This window comes from Nannospalax galili, unplaced genomic scaffold, assembly GCF_000622305.1.
Source record: "Nannospalax galili isolate Female #2095 unplaced genomic scaffold, S.galili_v1.0 scaffold336, whole genome shotgun sequence".
NCBI classification, from domain to species: Eukaryota; Metazoa; Chordata; class Mammalia; order Rodentia; family Spalacidae; genus Nannospalax; species Nannospalax galili.
In genome coordinates, this window is record NW_008343385.1 from 5,174,209 (window position 1) to 5,186,992 (window position 12,784).

Below are 12,784 nucleotides of genomic sequence, written 5' to 3' on the forward strand. Positions count from 1 at the left end.
CATTCAGTAAACTGAAACTGGTTGAAAGTTTATTCCAGCATATTATTCTCAAAGGCACAGGCCAAGGCAGCTATCTCAACACACTAGGTCCTTTTCAAGTGAAGACTTAGAAGGTACCACATCTTTGTCACAGTGTTAAGATGCTAAAAGTATAGCAAAATAAATATGAAACATTCAGATAATAAAAATCTAGAGAAGGAGGGCATCAAGCGACTTCCATCAGCAATACCAGTGAACATGACAAATAGGAAATTTAACACAAAGCAGTTGCATTACCCAGTTATAGTATACTTTAATAGTCCAATTTGTTAAGATTGTTTTCTATCTTTATGACTTTGCAAAGAGGTAAGTCTGTATGACTTATGAGTTATTTTATTTGTAATTTTAAGAAATATGTACATTTATTAGGAGAGCCGTAATAACTGATGACTAGTTCCAGTGGCAAAAATCTCGGCAGGAAACAGATTTAGCAATTTAAATGTTTTATAAGTTTTTGTAATTGAGGAAACTTTTCATAATCTGACATTTGTTAAAACCACTTATTAGAAATTATGCAGCACAGTAGCTGTGGAAATATGAGCTGCTTCACAATTATAAAGTCAGCCTATGTAGCCCTTTCCTATTGTACATAGTGGCATAAGCCCCACAGCGGCCTATCAGCTAACTGGCAGGCAGGGGGCTGCTCTATTCAAAGTGAGAGATACAAGCTGCAGGGCAAAAACCTGGCAGCTCCCATCTGACCCCACAATCCCCTACTGGTGACAGCTCCAAGCTCCATGGCAAATTAGGCCTTCTCATATTACAATTGGAGAAGACAGATTCCATTAGCAGTATCTGAAATTGAGTGGAGAGCTGCACTGTTATCAGACTTGACTCATAAGCACTGCTATTAATCAGAGCTATGATAGCATTTATATATTTCAAGCTATCTGCTGCCGCTGTGATATTCTGCTACAAAGGGTTGATGGGACTTAGGAAAGTGAACAATAGAGCTTTCTGGGAAAAGCAGAGTAAATCAAGAAAGTCTATGACTTCCGCACATTCTGAAGGGATTGCGGTTTACATAAATTTTCTCCCAATTGGAGATTGAGCTCTTCCTCATCTTACACATGGGATTTAGTTGTCACTCAATGGTAACAGCTGTGAAAAGGTGAAGCGGCCCACCGCTCAGAATATTGCCTTCGCTTTTAAAGCAATTAACCCATGAACAGGAGGATACCTGGTGATATCAAAGGGATTAGACCAGGCAGTGCATTATTAACATCTCCTTGAACTAATTCTAACTCTGACTAGCTGTCAGAAAAGGCTCGACAGTCTTAAAAGAGTTGCCCCGCTTTTCTCCCTTCAAAATGAAGCACTGCTATTTGAGCCTAATATGTCCCTCAACTTATCAGAAAATGCAAATAAACCAGTCTCTTAATATGCTTAACAAGTCTGAGTCAATGCAACTTTAATACAAGTATGAGAGAACTATATGATCAACTAACCAGGGATGAAGACAGATACTCTCCTGAATGGAAATGAATGCTCCAGCACTTTCATTCTTCCTCAAGTAGAGAAACTTGGTGATTATTTGTTACTTATGCATAGTTACTTATGAAAGTAGGAAGAGCTTCCCATTATTCTCTATAGCAATAATCTAAAATGCTCTTTGAGCTAGAAAATCCAAATGTCCCTAAGCAGGAGATTCTGCATTCTCTAAGGTATGGCATTTTAATTTTCTGTTCTTTATTGAATGGAGTCTTAATGGAAGCTGGAAGAAGAGTACTGAGAATCAAGCACTCTCCAAAACTACAAGCAAATTAATTTTTAGCAGTGAATTAATATTTAGAACAACAGAATGTAAAAAAAAAATGACAGAATCCATACAAAAATGCGGGCACAAAATCACCTATTTTGTTTAAGTACTGCTGTGGTTGATAGTAGTTCTTTGCAGCTGCAACATACCTCGATTAATGGTCTACATGTATTCTATATAATCTATGTGACATTAAGAGATCTGATTTCTCACCACACAGTGTTAATGATGCTAGTGTTTCCATATACAGGGCCTTTTAGACTACCCAAAATTCTGCTTCTTTAATGGCTAGCTTATACTTATTTTCCTTAAATAAGTACTGAATTTTGATGATTAAAAACTAGAACAGCTTTACTTTAGTTCTCATGGAGAGCTCAATAAACACTGTGGGATGAATTGTGCTGTAGTTCCATTTGGCCACTAATAGTTGGAAATCATCAGTGCCATAATTTGCTGACTTTCAAGTCTATTGAGAATGTATTTCTCCTCCTGTAACTAGCAAAACAAACAGATAGAAGATAAGCACTCATCTGAGAGCATAAACAAGTTAAATCCTCCCTGAGGCACAGCATTTTTATACAATGCTATCAGCAATCTTTAAGTTATACCAGCACATAGAAAATGTGTTTGATATAGATGTTTGATGATAATGATGTTAGTACTCTTCCTTAGCCATTACATAGGATCTAGTTTGATGCTTCTTAGAAAATAACTTTGAAATTCAAATATTAAGCAAAGTTAGGTAGCATTCATATTAATGATTTACATTACCTAAAACTTTTCACATTTTATATAAATAGGATCTATGAATTGCAAGTAGGATACTTCAAATTATACACTATCAAATTTAAAAATCATTTACTTCAGTGGCCTTAAAATAGAAAATCTCTATTCCTATAAAACACTAAATTAATTACACAGCCTTAATAAAAAGATATAGGAATGAAGTAATTATTATTTCATATAAATGAAATAGGTTAGATTAAGTTCCTCTAACATAATGCATGCTTTAAAATGCCCCTAAAGGGGACAATTCCTGCAGAACAGTCCACTCTTACTAACTCAATCAACTACAGTGACATATGCAGCTTGCAGTGAGCTGTTTTACTCATATGCTTTCTATATTAGAGCACAGAAAATATAATTGAGTTCTTGCCAACCATTAGGAAAGACTGACAAAAAAAATGCAGCGTTAACAACATCTTACGACTTTTAAAAGAAAGAAAAGGAAGCAAGAAATGCAAAAATAACATAGTAATTGGAAACAATGAATAAATTGTTCTTTCACTTTAAGTCGTGTTTACTGAAAAAAATGGAGCTTTTTACATCAACACATTTAAACAGAAATTTGCTTTTGAAATACAATCTTTGTTTAAAAGGTACAGAAGGTCTTTATGTCCACCCCAAGAGCTAAATATAGTGAATGCTACATGAACAATTACCTGAAAAAAACCCTAAACCTGTTAAAAGAATTAATTTACTGCACACCAGTCAGCACTAATCCCACATGTACAGTAATGTTCTCCTAAGTGATGGACAAAGAAAGAATAAAATTGCTTCCTAGATCAAAATCCTTCAATATGCAACAACAATATGGAAAGATGATTTGGTCTGTAAATGAATACAGTAGTGAAATGTCTCCTAAATAAATTCTGAGCAACAAGGCAACCTGTAAAGGAATATATTTACTGTATGCTGGGACTGGAAAAAAGCCACCACTGCAACAGCTGCACAGAAACTGTCCTGCTGCTGGGTTTATATTCGCTGAAGAAAGGTTTTAGAGGTTAAGTTCAGGTCATACAATAAATGAAATTGTAACAAGCCAGCTGACATTGGATAATGTCTTCTTCCACTCAATCAATAGGCTACTGTTAGTCCTATTACCATAGAGATGGCTTCTCCTTTCTGAAGGGTGTCTATTGTTTGACAAAACAGATTTGCCATTTGAACTAGGTTGTTCCCAAAGGACATGTACCTTGTCAGTTATTTGTATTCAAAATAATGTATTTTCATATTAAATGTATGTAATAATGTTAGATTCCTTTCCAGAAAGAAAACAACTTTTCTGAAGTACTGTATTACTAAACAACTTAGCCAGTTTGATAGTATTAGAGTTTGTATTTAAAATATTAGTAATTATAATTATTTATCACTAACATTGTATTAAAAGCAAAGATTCCCATGCTAGTATATTTATCTAAAATCATATAATCAAGCATAATTAAATGTGAACAACTCAAAGGAAAATTACTGTCCAAAGCTATTTAGATTTGGAGAAGTATTTTACATATGATTTTTTAAATAGTTTCTCTGTGGAATGGCATCAACAATATGGAAAAAACATGAAAAGAACATTAATCACTCTACTTGCCCAAGAGCATTTATAACATCACGCACTGACATGTCTTGTTTTAAAATTTCCTGTGAAAATTAATACCTTACATCTTTAATACTGAACAGGTTAAGTTCCAAATTTCAACCCAGAAATTCCAAATTTCAACCCAGAATTTCAAACAATCAGTTTTTCTCTCAATGGAAATACTGGTAGATACTTTAATCATAAAAGACTCAGAAGAAATAAATAGTTTTAATCAAAATTATTCTAACCCTCTAGAAAATGTATTCAGAATACTAATCAATCCAGCAGAGATATTATTTTAAACATTTCCTATTAAAGGTTTGACTAGCAATGAAAATATGTAAGATTAATGTAAAATTAAATAGAAACAAATTGAGTAATATAGACAAAATTTGGTCAAAACTATAATTTTTGAATCTGAATCCTTTCTACAAGTAGATTTAAAATCATATTAGCTTTTACATTTCTATAATTCCAAAGGAAATTTAGAGAGAATTTAATTAAAGGGTAGTACTGTGACTATATTAGTTGCCAAATATAACACTGGAAATTATATCTATTCAAATTATATTTACATTAAAATTTTGTTTTTATTTTAAAAAGCTTATAAAAGTTTTTAGAAGCAGTGCTTTATTAAGAATAGTTGGTTTTTCCCTTTATTAGAAAGTATAATTTGAATTTTTTTATATCATCCTCTTAGGTACAGGTTAGACTAAGATTGGAGACACAAATTTCAAAGGCAAATGAGTTTACCAACATCCTGAACTTTTGAGCAACTTGTTAAAAGCAGAGTAGCTCCCTAACTAAGAAAGCCTTCCATCAGTGAAGTCAGTAGGGCCTACTTTGCCTTCCCTCCCTAGGGCTGCAGTGGGACGGTGGAACACCTTGCTAAAACCACACCCCAAATAAGATCTCCTTGGTTAACAACCTCATTTCCAAAACCATACAGTATGTTCATATTTATACTATGATTAGAAATCAGGCCCAGCCTGAGAGGCAGCTGCCCATCAGCAACACTGTGAGTAATTGATATTTACTGTTTACCAAAAGATGAGCTTTATACTGCTGAGTTAAATTGGCCCATCTGCATCTTCATAAAGTGACAAACCTCATTAGTTCTGCCTAACCAGAGAACTGTGATAATGAGCTGGTGACACCTTCACCCCACTGTATGAAGCAGAGCCAACCGGGTAACTATTTGAGGGTTATGAAAGGCATATGAAAGACTGTAAATTAAGAAAGTGAAATCACGTGAGTTAAGGAAGCCACTCAAGCAACGAAAGTAATGTGTAGTTGGCCACAAGAAACCCACATTTCTAACTACTCAAAATTAACTAGTTAACTACTTTACCTGAAAACAGTGAAGAAAAGGAATGATGCAGCTACTGCTCCAAACAAGCCACAGAGGAGATTGACTCGGTAGGCAACAGAGCCAAACGGAAAGAGTGTGATTGCCAGTTTAGCCACCAGCGTGAACAAAGGATAGCCAGGAGGATGGGCCACCTACAGAAAAATGAGCAACAGAAGGTTTTCATCTAGAAAGAAGCATCGCACTGGCTCTAGGTGAAGTGGCCTTTTCTCAGGCAGGCACGAAAACTAAACGCTGGTGACTAAATGTCTGAACAGTGCTTTCCTGTTGTAATCCTCTTGTGACAATACAAATAAATATTTTCTTTAGAGGATTTGGCAGTGTCTATCACATGGCACGCCACCTAGAGAAAGGGTGACATATTTCATTGGCAGTCCTTAAGCAGTTTGTCTCTAGGTTCACAGTACGTTTGGGTCATTTAAAAGGCTATTGAAAAAAAGGGCAAGTTCTGAAATATTGCCTTGGTTAGAAAGTTGAAAGACCTCTTTGCTATTGGATTACCACCATGCTGACAGTCGGAAGGTCTTGACTAAAGGGATCACACACCATAATGAAGTTTATTAAATAATAAACTTACTAAAACTGTTAACCCGATTTATTCTCCACAGCTTATACAAAATTTGGGGTGATAATAAGCCATCTACTGTATATATAGTAAAGGCTTTGCTTTATAATTTAGTATAATTGGATTTAAAACTTTAAGTAAATTGTCACGTACTGTACTTAGAAGTTACTAAAAACTAGGGTTTGAAAATAAATTAATCTACTTTGCTCCATGCTTAATTAAACTTTCTTAATTCCTAAAACTGTTAATGAGAGCATTGATTAAACAATAAAACTAATACTTACTCCGAGCTCATGTGCAGCTGTGATCAGTTCCCCTGTGAAAAAATAATGTAAAACCAATAATTACTATTAGAGAATGACACTCCTCCAAAGTTTTCAAAATCCGAATGCTTGCATTGGGATTTTGCATTAATTTGACTGGATAAAACTGTAAATCTGTAGAGATTTAACAGCATGAAATAGTCTAAGAATCTTTTCTTCCTTAGGTCTTAAACAATCTTTGATAGTTTTTAGTGACTGGTCAGTGGAAACAGGTGAATTCTCATTTTTTAAAATGATCATTTTCCTTCCCAAGTTATATTTACTTGCAAATATAAAAATGCATTCACAGAGCATCAGGATAAGATGCTGTATTTTTAAGAATTCAGCATGCCTTATCAAGATACAGCTCTAAAGTTGGGTGTGGTAGCTCATGCCCATTTTCCCAGCACTTGGGAGGCAGAAGCAAGAGGACTGTCACAAGTTCGAGGCCAGCCTGTATGACATATAAAATGTCTGAGGTTTGGATGCTCCACTAAAGGTGCCATGCTACTGTAACTGGCATTTTGACACCTTTCTACATTAAGTTAGGAGTCATTAAATAATCTTCTGGGCTGTTTTGATAAGTTCTCTCATAATACAGCTATGAACAAACAAATCATCTGATTCTTTATATATGGTTCCTCAGTGCTACTGGTTATTTCTCAAATTACGATGCAGTAATTCAATGTCTGTTACTGTTTTAAGTACTCAGAGCACTAATGTCTCCACGCAGCAGTACAGTAAGACATTAGTGAATAGTAACGATTTGTGAGTTATTGTTGCTTATTATGAAAGGCACAAGTATACATTTTCTGTTCTTCACTTTCTGCCTTTAATTTCTAGCTTTACATTCTCTGGCCTGGACTATAGCAAGACTTTACTATATCTCTGTGCCAAAATTATTTATGACTGCCACACCCTCCCCCCATTTACACAACACACAGACAGGTTCCCATCTGGGCTGTTGTCTGTATTTTCTCATCGGCGGCTCCTACCAGTGCATTCAGATACCTTAGAACAAGGGCTTCCTCGATCAGGCCCCTTATGGCTTCAGGGTCCCTTTTGGTAGGCTTATATTCACACAGCATACGCCCCCCGACATCTGAGTACCAGTGCTAATCTGGGGTGGCCCACCCCTTTTCATGCCTATCACTCATTTTCACACCCTGGAATATTTCTCCACCATTCTTCCCTAAATCCTCCCAGGCCTGGTTCAACTGTCACTTTCTCAGTAACACCTTTCCTTACACACATCCAGCTCCAGCATCCTCCATCAGTTCATTATTTCCTTCTCTTTCACAGAGCCTGCCTGAAACTATTTAGCACTTTCTTATATTGCATTATATTCTGGCTACTTGTTTTCATTTCTCTCTCCCACTAAGTTTAGAAACATATCTTATCCATTTCAGGATCTTGTCAAGCTATCACCACCTGTCCCCATGCTAGTCACTCACAAAGAATCAAATATAAGCCCTCTGCACATAGCGGGTGGTGAAAACATACTGTCATCCTTGCTAATCAGAAACCTCTCTGAAGGGATGAGTGCATCACAGAAGGCCCCTAAGGGCACCCAGAATCATGTCGCTTATTTGGGTCAATTACTGATATCAGTACCTTAGTGACTGAGGTACTTTTTATATCCTGAATACTTCTTTTTAAGGAAATTGTTTATGACCTAAAAATGATTAGAACGGCTCCCTCTGTACCTGCTTAAGGACAGACTTTACAGTTCCACTCGGGGTTAACTTTGTTCTGACCCACTTTTGTTCTCATCTGTGTGACAAAGCATGTGGTAATTTCTAACTTTCAATTCATCACTGAGCACAGAGATACAGTAAAGTCATGCTATAGTCAAGGCCAGAGAATGTAAAGGTGGAAATTAAAGGTAGAAAGTGAAGAACAGAAAATGTATACTTGTGCCTTTCATAATAAGCAACAATAACTCACAAATGATTACTATTCACTAATGTCTTCCTGTACTGCTGCATGGAGGCATGAATCAGAAACAGTGCTCTAGGTACTCTTCCATTCAAATGTTTTCAAACTACACTTTAACATTAATACCCCATTTCCTCTAACTTTTGCCATTAAATAAAATCCGTATTTTTACCCTTGGACTTCCATTGCTGTAAAAACAAACCTGGAACTTGACACACTTCCATCAATTCTTAGCAATGTTAACTCTAAACAGAAAATATGCCACTGTTCAAAGTTTGTAACATACCCTTGCTCAAGAGCTAAAGGGAAACACTGCTCTCCCACTGAATGTGAAAGAGTCCAGTGAACACTAAAATAAACAAAACCCCAGAACACTCAGTACCTCCAGAGTCCCTGCTTTCTCCTATCCCTTGACACTGGGGTTTCCTCAGGCAAATTCTATGACCACAAAACTTCTGCTCTTGTAAGGCCCTCTGACATGGAGTCATGCTTTCTATGCAATTTTCAAGTATATTCAGGTTTGAGACTCACAGCTCTGTTGTTCAAGATGCAAATTAGCAGTAAGCTCAGAGCTGTCTATAGATGCTTAAAGTTTACAGAATCCAGGTCCCTTCATGATACATTATTATTCTACTGCCACATAGCAAGTCTGTTAAAATCACCACTTTCAATGTATATAAATCCCTCTATAAGTTAATCGAGTGAACATGGGGCTCCCATACTTTCTCTTAGGACCATGAGCACCCCTGCCCATGAATGTACTATGCACGTTTAGTAGTGCAAAAAACAAAAAGTCACATAATGTGATAGACTTAAAATATAATTAAGACTTATCAGGAAGAAGAATACATGCTTTATTTTGGTTTTGAGATGTGTTCTGTTTACTGATAGAATATATAATTTCATAAAGTTTCAAGGAGAGTGGTACATTCAGCATATAAACAAAATGCTCAAAGCTTGGGTTTTCCCCCACATTGGCATAGTTGAAAAACAGGCCAGTGATCATTCCCCCAAATCAACATAAAAATATCAGAAGCCACCACTATTTAGCATCCAACTTAGCAAATCAGAACACTTAAAAAGTCTGGTGACCTAGTGGAATACATAACTTTAATCTTTCAGTAAAAAACAAAATGCAGTATTATAAAAGATAACATCTTGAATAGATTTGCTATGTGTGCACTGGTGTTTTAACAAGGAATTTCATAAAAATGTTTTCAACAGACTAGGCATTAAGAAAAACTTTTCTAAGTCAACGGGTTTCAGTTCCTTTTCAGATGGCCCTTACTAACTCTGACTCACAATATAGTTTAGCCTTATTTTTCTCATCTACAAAGAGAAAAATAGTACCTACCTCCTAGGATACCTGGGAGGGCAGAAAAAATCCATAAAAAGCACTGGGAACAGTGTCTGGCATATAGTGAATTCGGTGTTAACTTTTATCCATCTCATACATTTCAGGCTCATATAACCATAATTAGATATATTTTTTTTCTTTTTTTAAAAGTGGGTACAGAGTTAGCTAACCTCTAAATAATACTGTCCAACGTCAAACCTCTTGCCAACCTAACACTTGAAAAGTTGGTAACTCCATTCCCTGCCATGCTAATGAAACACTACCCCTATTTGCTCAATGGAAAGGGAGAGCAGAAAGGTGGACTTGAAAATGCGCCATCAAGGATCCTTAAGGTGGCAGGCAGTCTTGAAGACGGTGCCAGTAATCCCCAATTCCTGGCATTCTTATGTGTAATCCTCTCCCCCTTTGAACTGGGCTAGATTTACTGACTCCCTCAAATAAAATAGGGCAGTGACATATCACTTCTAGGATTAGGTTTCAAAATGACAGAGGTGTCAGACAGAAGTACCCTATCTCTTTCTCTTCACAGGAGTCAGCTATCTTATGGGGTGACTCAAAGCAAAGAACTAGGCTGAGATTAGAGACAGATATTCCCCCAAATCGGGCCTTGAGAAGTCTGCAGCTCCATGACAGAACTCTGTCCCGTGCGAGTATACCCAGCTAAACTGCACCCAGAACTCCCGATCTACAGACTGGGATATGATAAAGGTTCCCTGCTTCAGCCATCAAATCTGGTTTAGCCTGTCATGTAGCGAAATGATAAAGAGTGCACCGGTTCTTCAGAAAATAGTTTCGCTGCCTGAATTTACAGCACCATCATGACAAAATCTGCATTACTGGTCAATTCATTTGACAGTAAAACAAAAACCAGGAACTTGTTTCTACTCTCAAACATGATACTTTTATGCCTGATTTAAAACGAGCTGTGTGAATCAAGCTTTTCTTTTTCACAGAAGCAGCATGCTTTAAGCTGCGGCTGGCAACCGCTCTTTAAAGGGTTCTCTAAATATTCTGCATGGCTGGTTCCTCTCAATATTCAGCTTGCAATTAAAACACCTTCTGGGAAGTCCAATCTGAAGGACCCGCTCACTACCCACGTCACTCTCAATTGCATTTCTCTCTCGGTGTCTCGGTAATGCATCGCTACTTAAAGTGTAGTTTATTCAGTAACTTGTGTATCATCTCTAACACGCTAAACACGCTCCATGCTATCTGCTCAACACCACTCTCATTCCTTCCGATTGCAACACTGTAAGAACTCGGTAGCTACTATTTATGAACTAAAAGTGAATAAAGTAAAAACTCAGGACCAGAAGATGTGGGTAAGTGGACAGGACGTTAAATCCCATCCGCCGAAACCCACAGAAGCCAGAGATCCCGGGATGGAAAGGCACCTGGCCGAGCCCCGGGGAGCGGTCACCCGAGGCCGCGCGGTGCTTCCGGCGCCGGGCGGGGGAGCGGAGGAGGGTGGCCGGAGTACTTTACCCGAGTCTCCCCCCGGCACCGAGGGGGGCAGAGTGAGGGTGAACACGGCGGCCACGGCGGCGAACACGGCCACGCAGCCACGGAGGCCCCCGGAGTGCCGCGGCCCCGCTCGGGCTGCCGGGCCCCCGCCGTCGCCATGGAGACGCATGGGCCAGGACGCGCACCATGCAGCACACACCCCAGGTGCGTTCGGAGCGTCCGGGACGAGAGGCGCGCGCAGCCGGCGGCAACTTCCGGTGGACGGGGCGGGGCAGCCGCATCTTTTCCCGCTGGGAGGGGGAGCTGACAAGCGCATGCACAGCACGCCCCGGGAGTGTTCTGGAACCACCCTACTCACAGTGTGGTTTCCAGTCATGAGTCACAGGGGCAGACTTCCTCTGGACGGCAAGGCTGGGCACAGGCCTGCCGACCCCAGGGCAGTGTCACCGCCCCGCCCCCGCCCCCCGCCCCCGACTCCCGCCTTGCGCACCGACTTGGTCAGTTCTCACAGAAGGAAGCGGCGCGGAAAACCGCGAGCCAGAAAGAGCTGCTCTGCCCCCTACGGTGTGGGGTGGAACTGCACAAAAGAGCGTCGACCTCAGCAAGAGGTGCTGTGCAAAGCCACAAACACACTGGCTGCTATTGGCTTTTCAGTGCATACAGCAATAGCCATTGTGTATTTATACGATTTACCTTACTAGGGTTAATGTAAACCCGTGTGCTAATTAAGTCACTGATTTTCAGAGATTAAAATGTGCTTGTTTGCCTTAAAAAAACATGAGGAAAATAAGATGAGTTGGGAAACTGGAGTTCTAGTATTAATAAAAATGGCTCTTCATGATAAAAGTGTATCCTACTTAAATGAAATGTTTTGATGAAGACTTGATGTACAAGTGGGAAATGAAATGGAGACAAGTAACAATGCAAACGGGAATGGGAGCTACTGGCAACCACACATCCCATTGCTGGGAATTGAACCTAGAGCCTCACATGTGCTAGACAGACACTCTACCACTGAGCTTTTTCTCAGCCCTTAATATTTTAAAAGTTATTTGTGTTGCTTGCATGTATGTAAATGCATTTGTGCATGCAGTGCCCATGAAGGCCAGAAGAGGGCGTTAAATCCCCTGCAACTGTAGCCATGTGGGTGATGGGAACCTAAACCAGGTCCTCTGTAAGAACAGTGCTCCTCATTACTGGGCCATCTCTTCAGCCCCTTAGTAAATATTTGAAACTTACATTTTGCATTGTTGTAGCAATTGCTCTGATTGGGAAGAAAGGAAACTTTCATACAATGTACTTCAAAATGCATGGAAAATAAATGACATTTTCAAATATGTTAGATGCAATCTGACAGGAATTTACATCCTTACTGTAAAGTAACATACCACCTCCCAGGAACACAGCATCCCAACTGTAGAGTAACATACCTTCTTTTATTGGCAGTAGCTTTGACAGCTTTCCTTAGTCTTTTCCCCGGATTTACATAATTTTTCTCAGCTGAATTTCTGGGACACAGGGGCTGTGTGGTATGCTGCTTGGACAATGGCTCCCAGCAGTCCCTGCATCCTGGAATTACCTGGAAGGGTATTCAGTGTAACCCTTCCTTCTGGGTATGGGCTACACCTTAGG

At 38.9% G+C, this 12,784-nt stretch overlaps 1 protein-coding gene across 3 annotated transcripts in view; it reads right to left on the minus strand.

The window, feature by feature from the left end:
• Positions 1–11,609, minus strand: part of Tmem260 (transmembrane protein 260) — an 81,608-nt gene extending 69,999 nt beyond the window's left edge. Inside the window, exons 1-3 of one of the 3 annotated variants that reach the window (XM_029566668.1) lie at positions 11,511–11,609; positions 6,376–6,407; positions 5,509–5,660 (exon numbers count right to left, since the gene is read on the minus strand). Coding sequence is in view for 2 of the 3 variants with exons in the window: in XM_029566667.1 (XP_029422527.1) it covers positions 5,509–5,660; positions 6,376–6,407; positions 11,174–11,321 (332 nt within the window). In the remaining variant the exon portion in view is untranslated. Of the gene's footprint in view, positions 1–5,508; positions 5,661–6,375; positions 6,408–11,173; positions 11,404–11,510 lie in introns of those variants that run through there. The other 2 variants (XM_029566667.1, XM_008839529.3) reach the window with 2 other exon arrangements.
• Between the last annotated feature and the right edge of the window lie 1,175 nt (positions 11,610–12,784).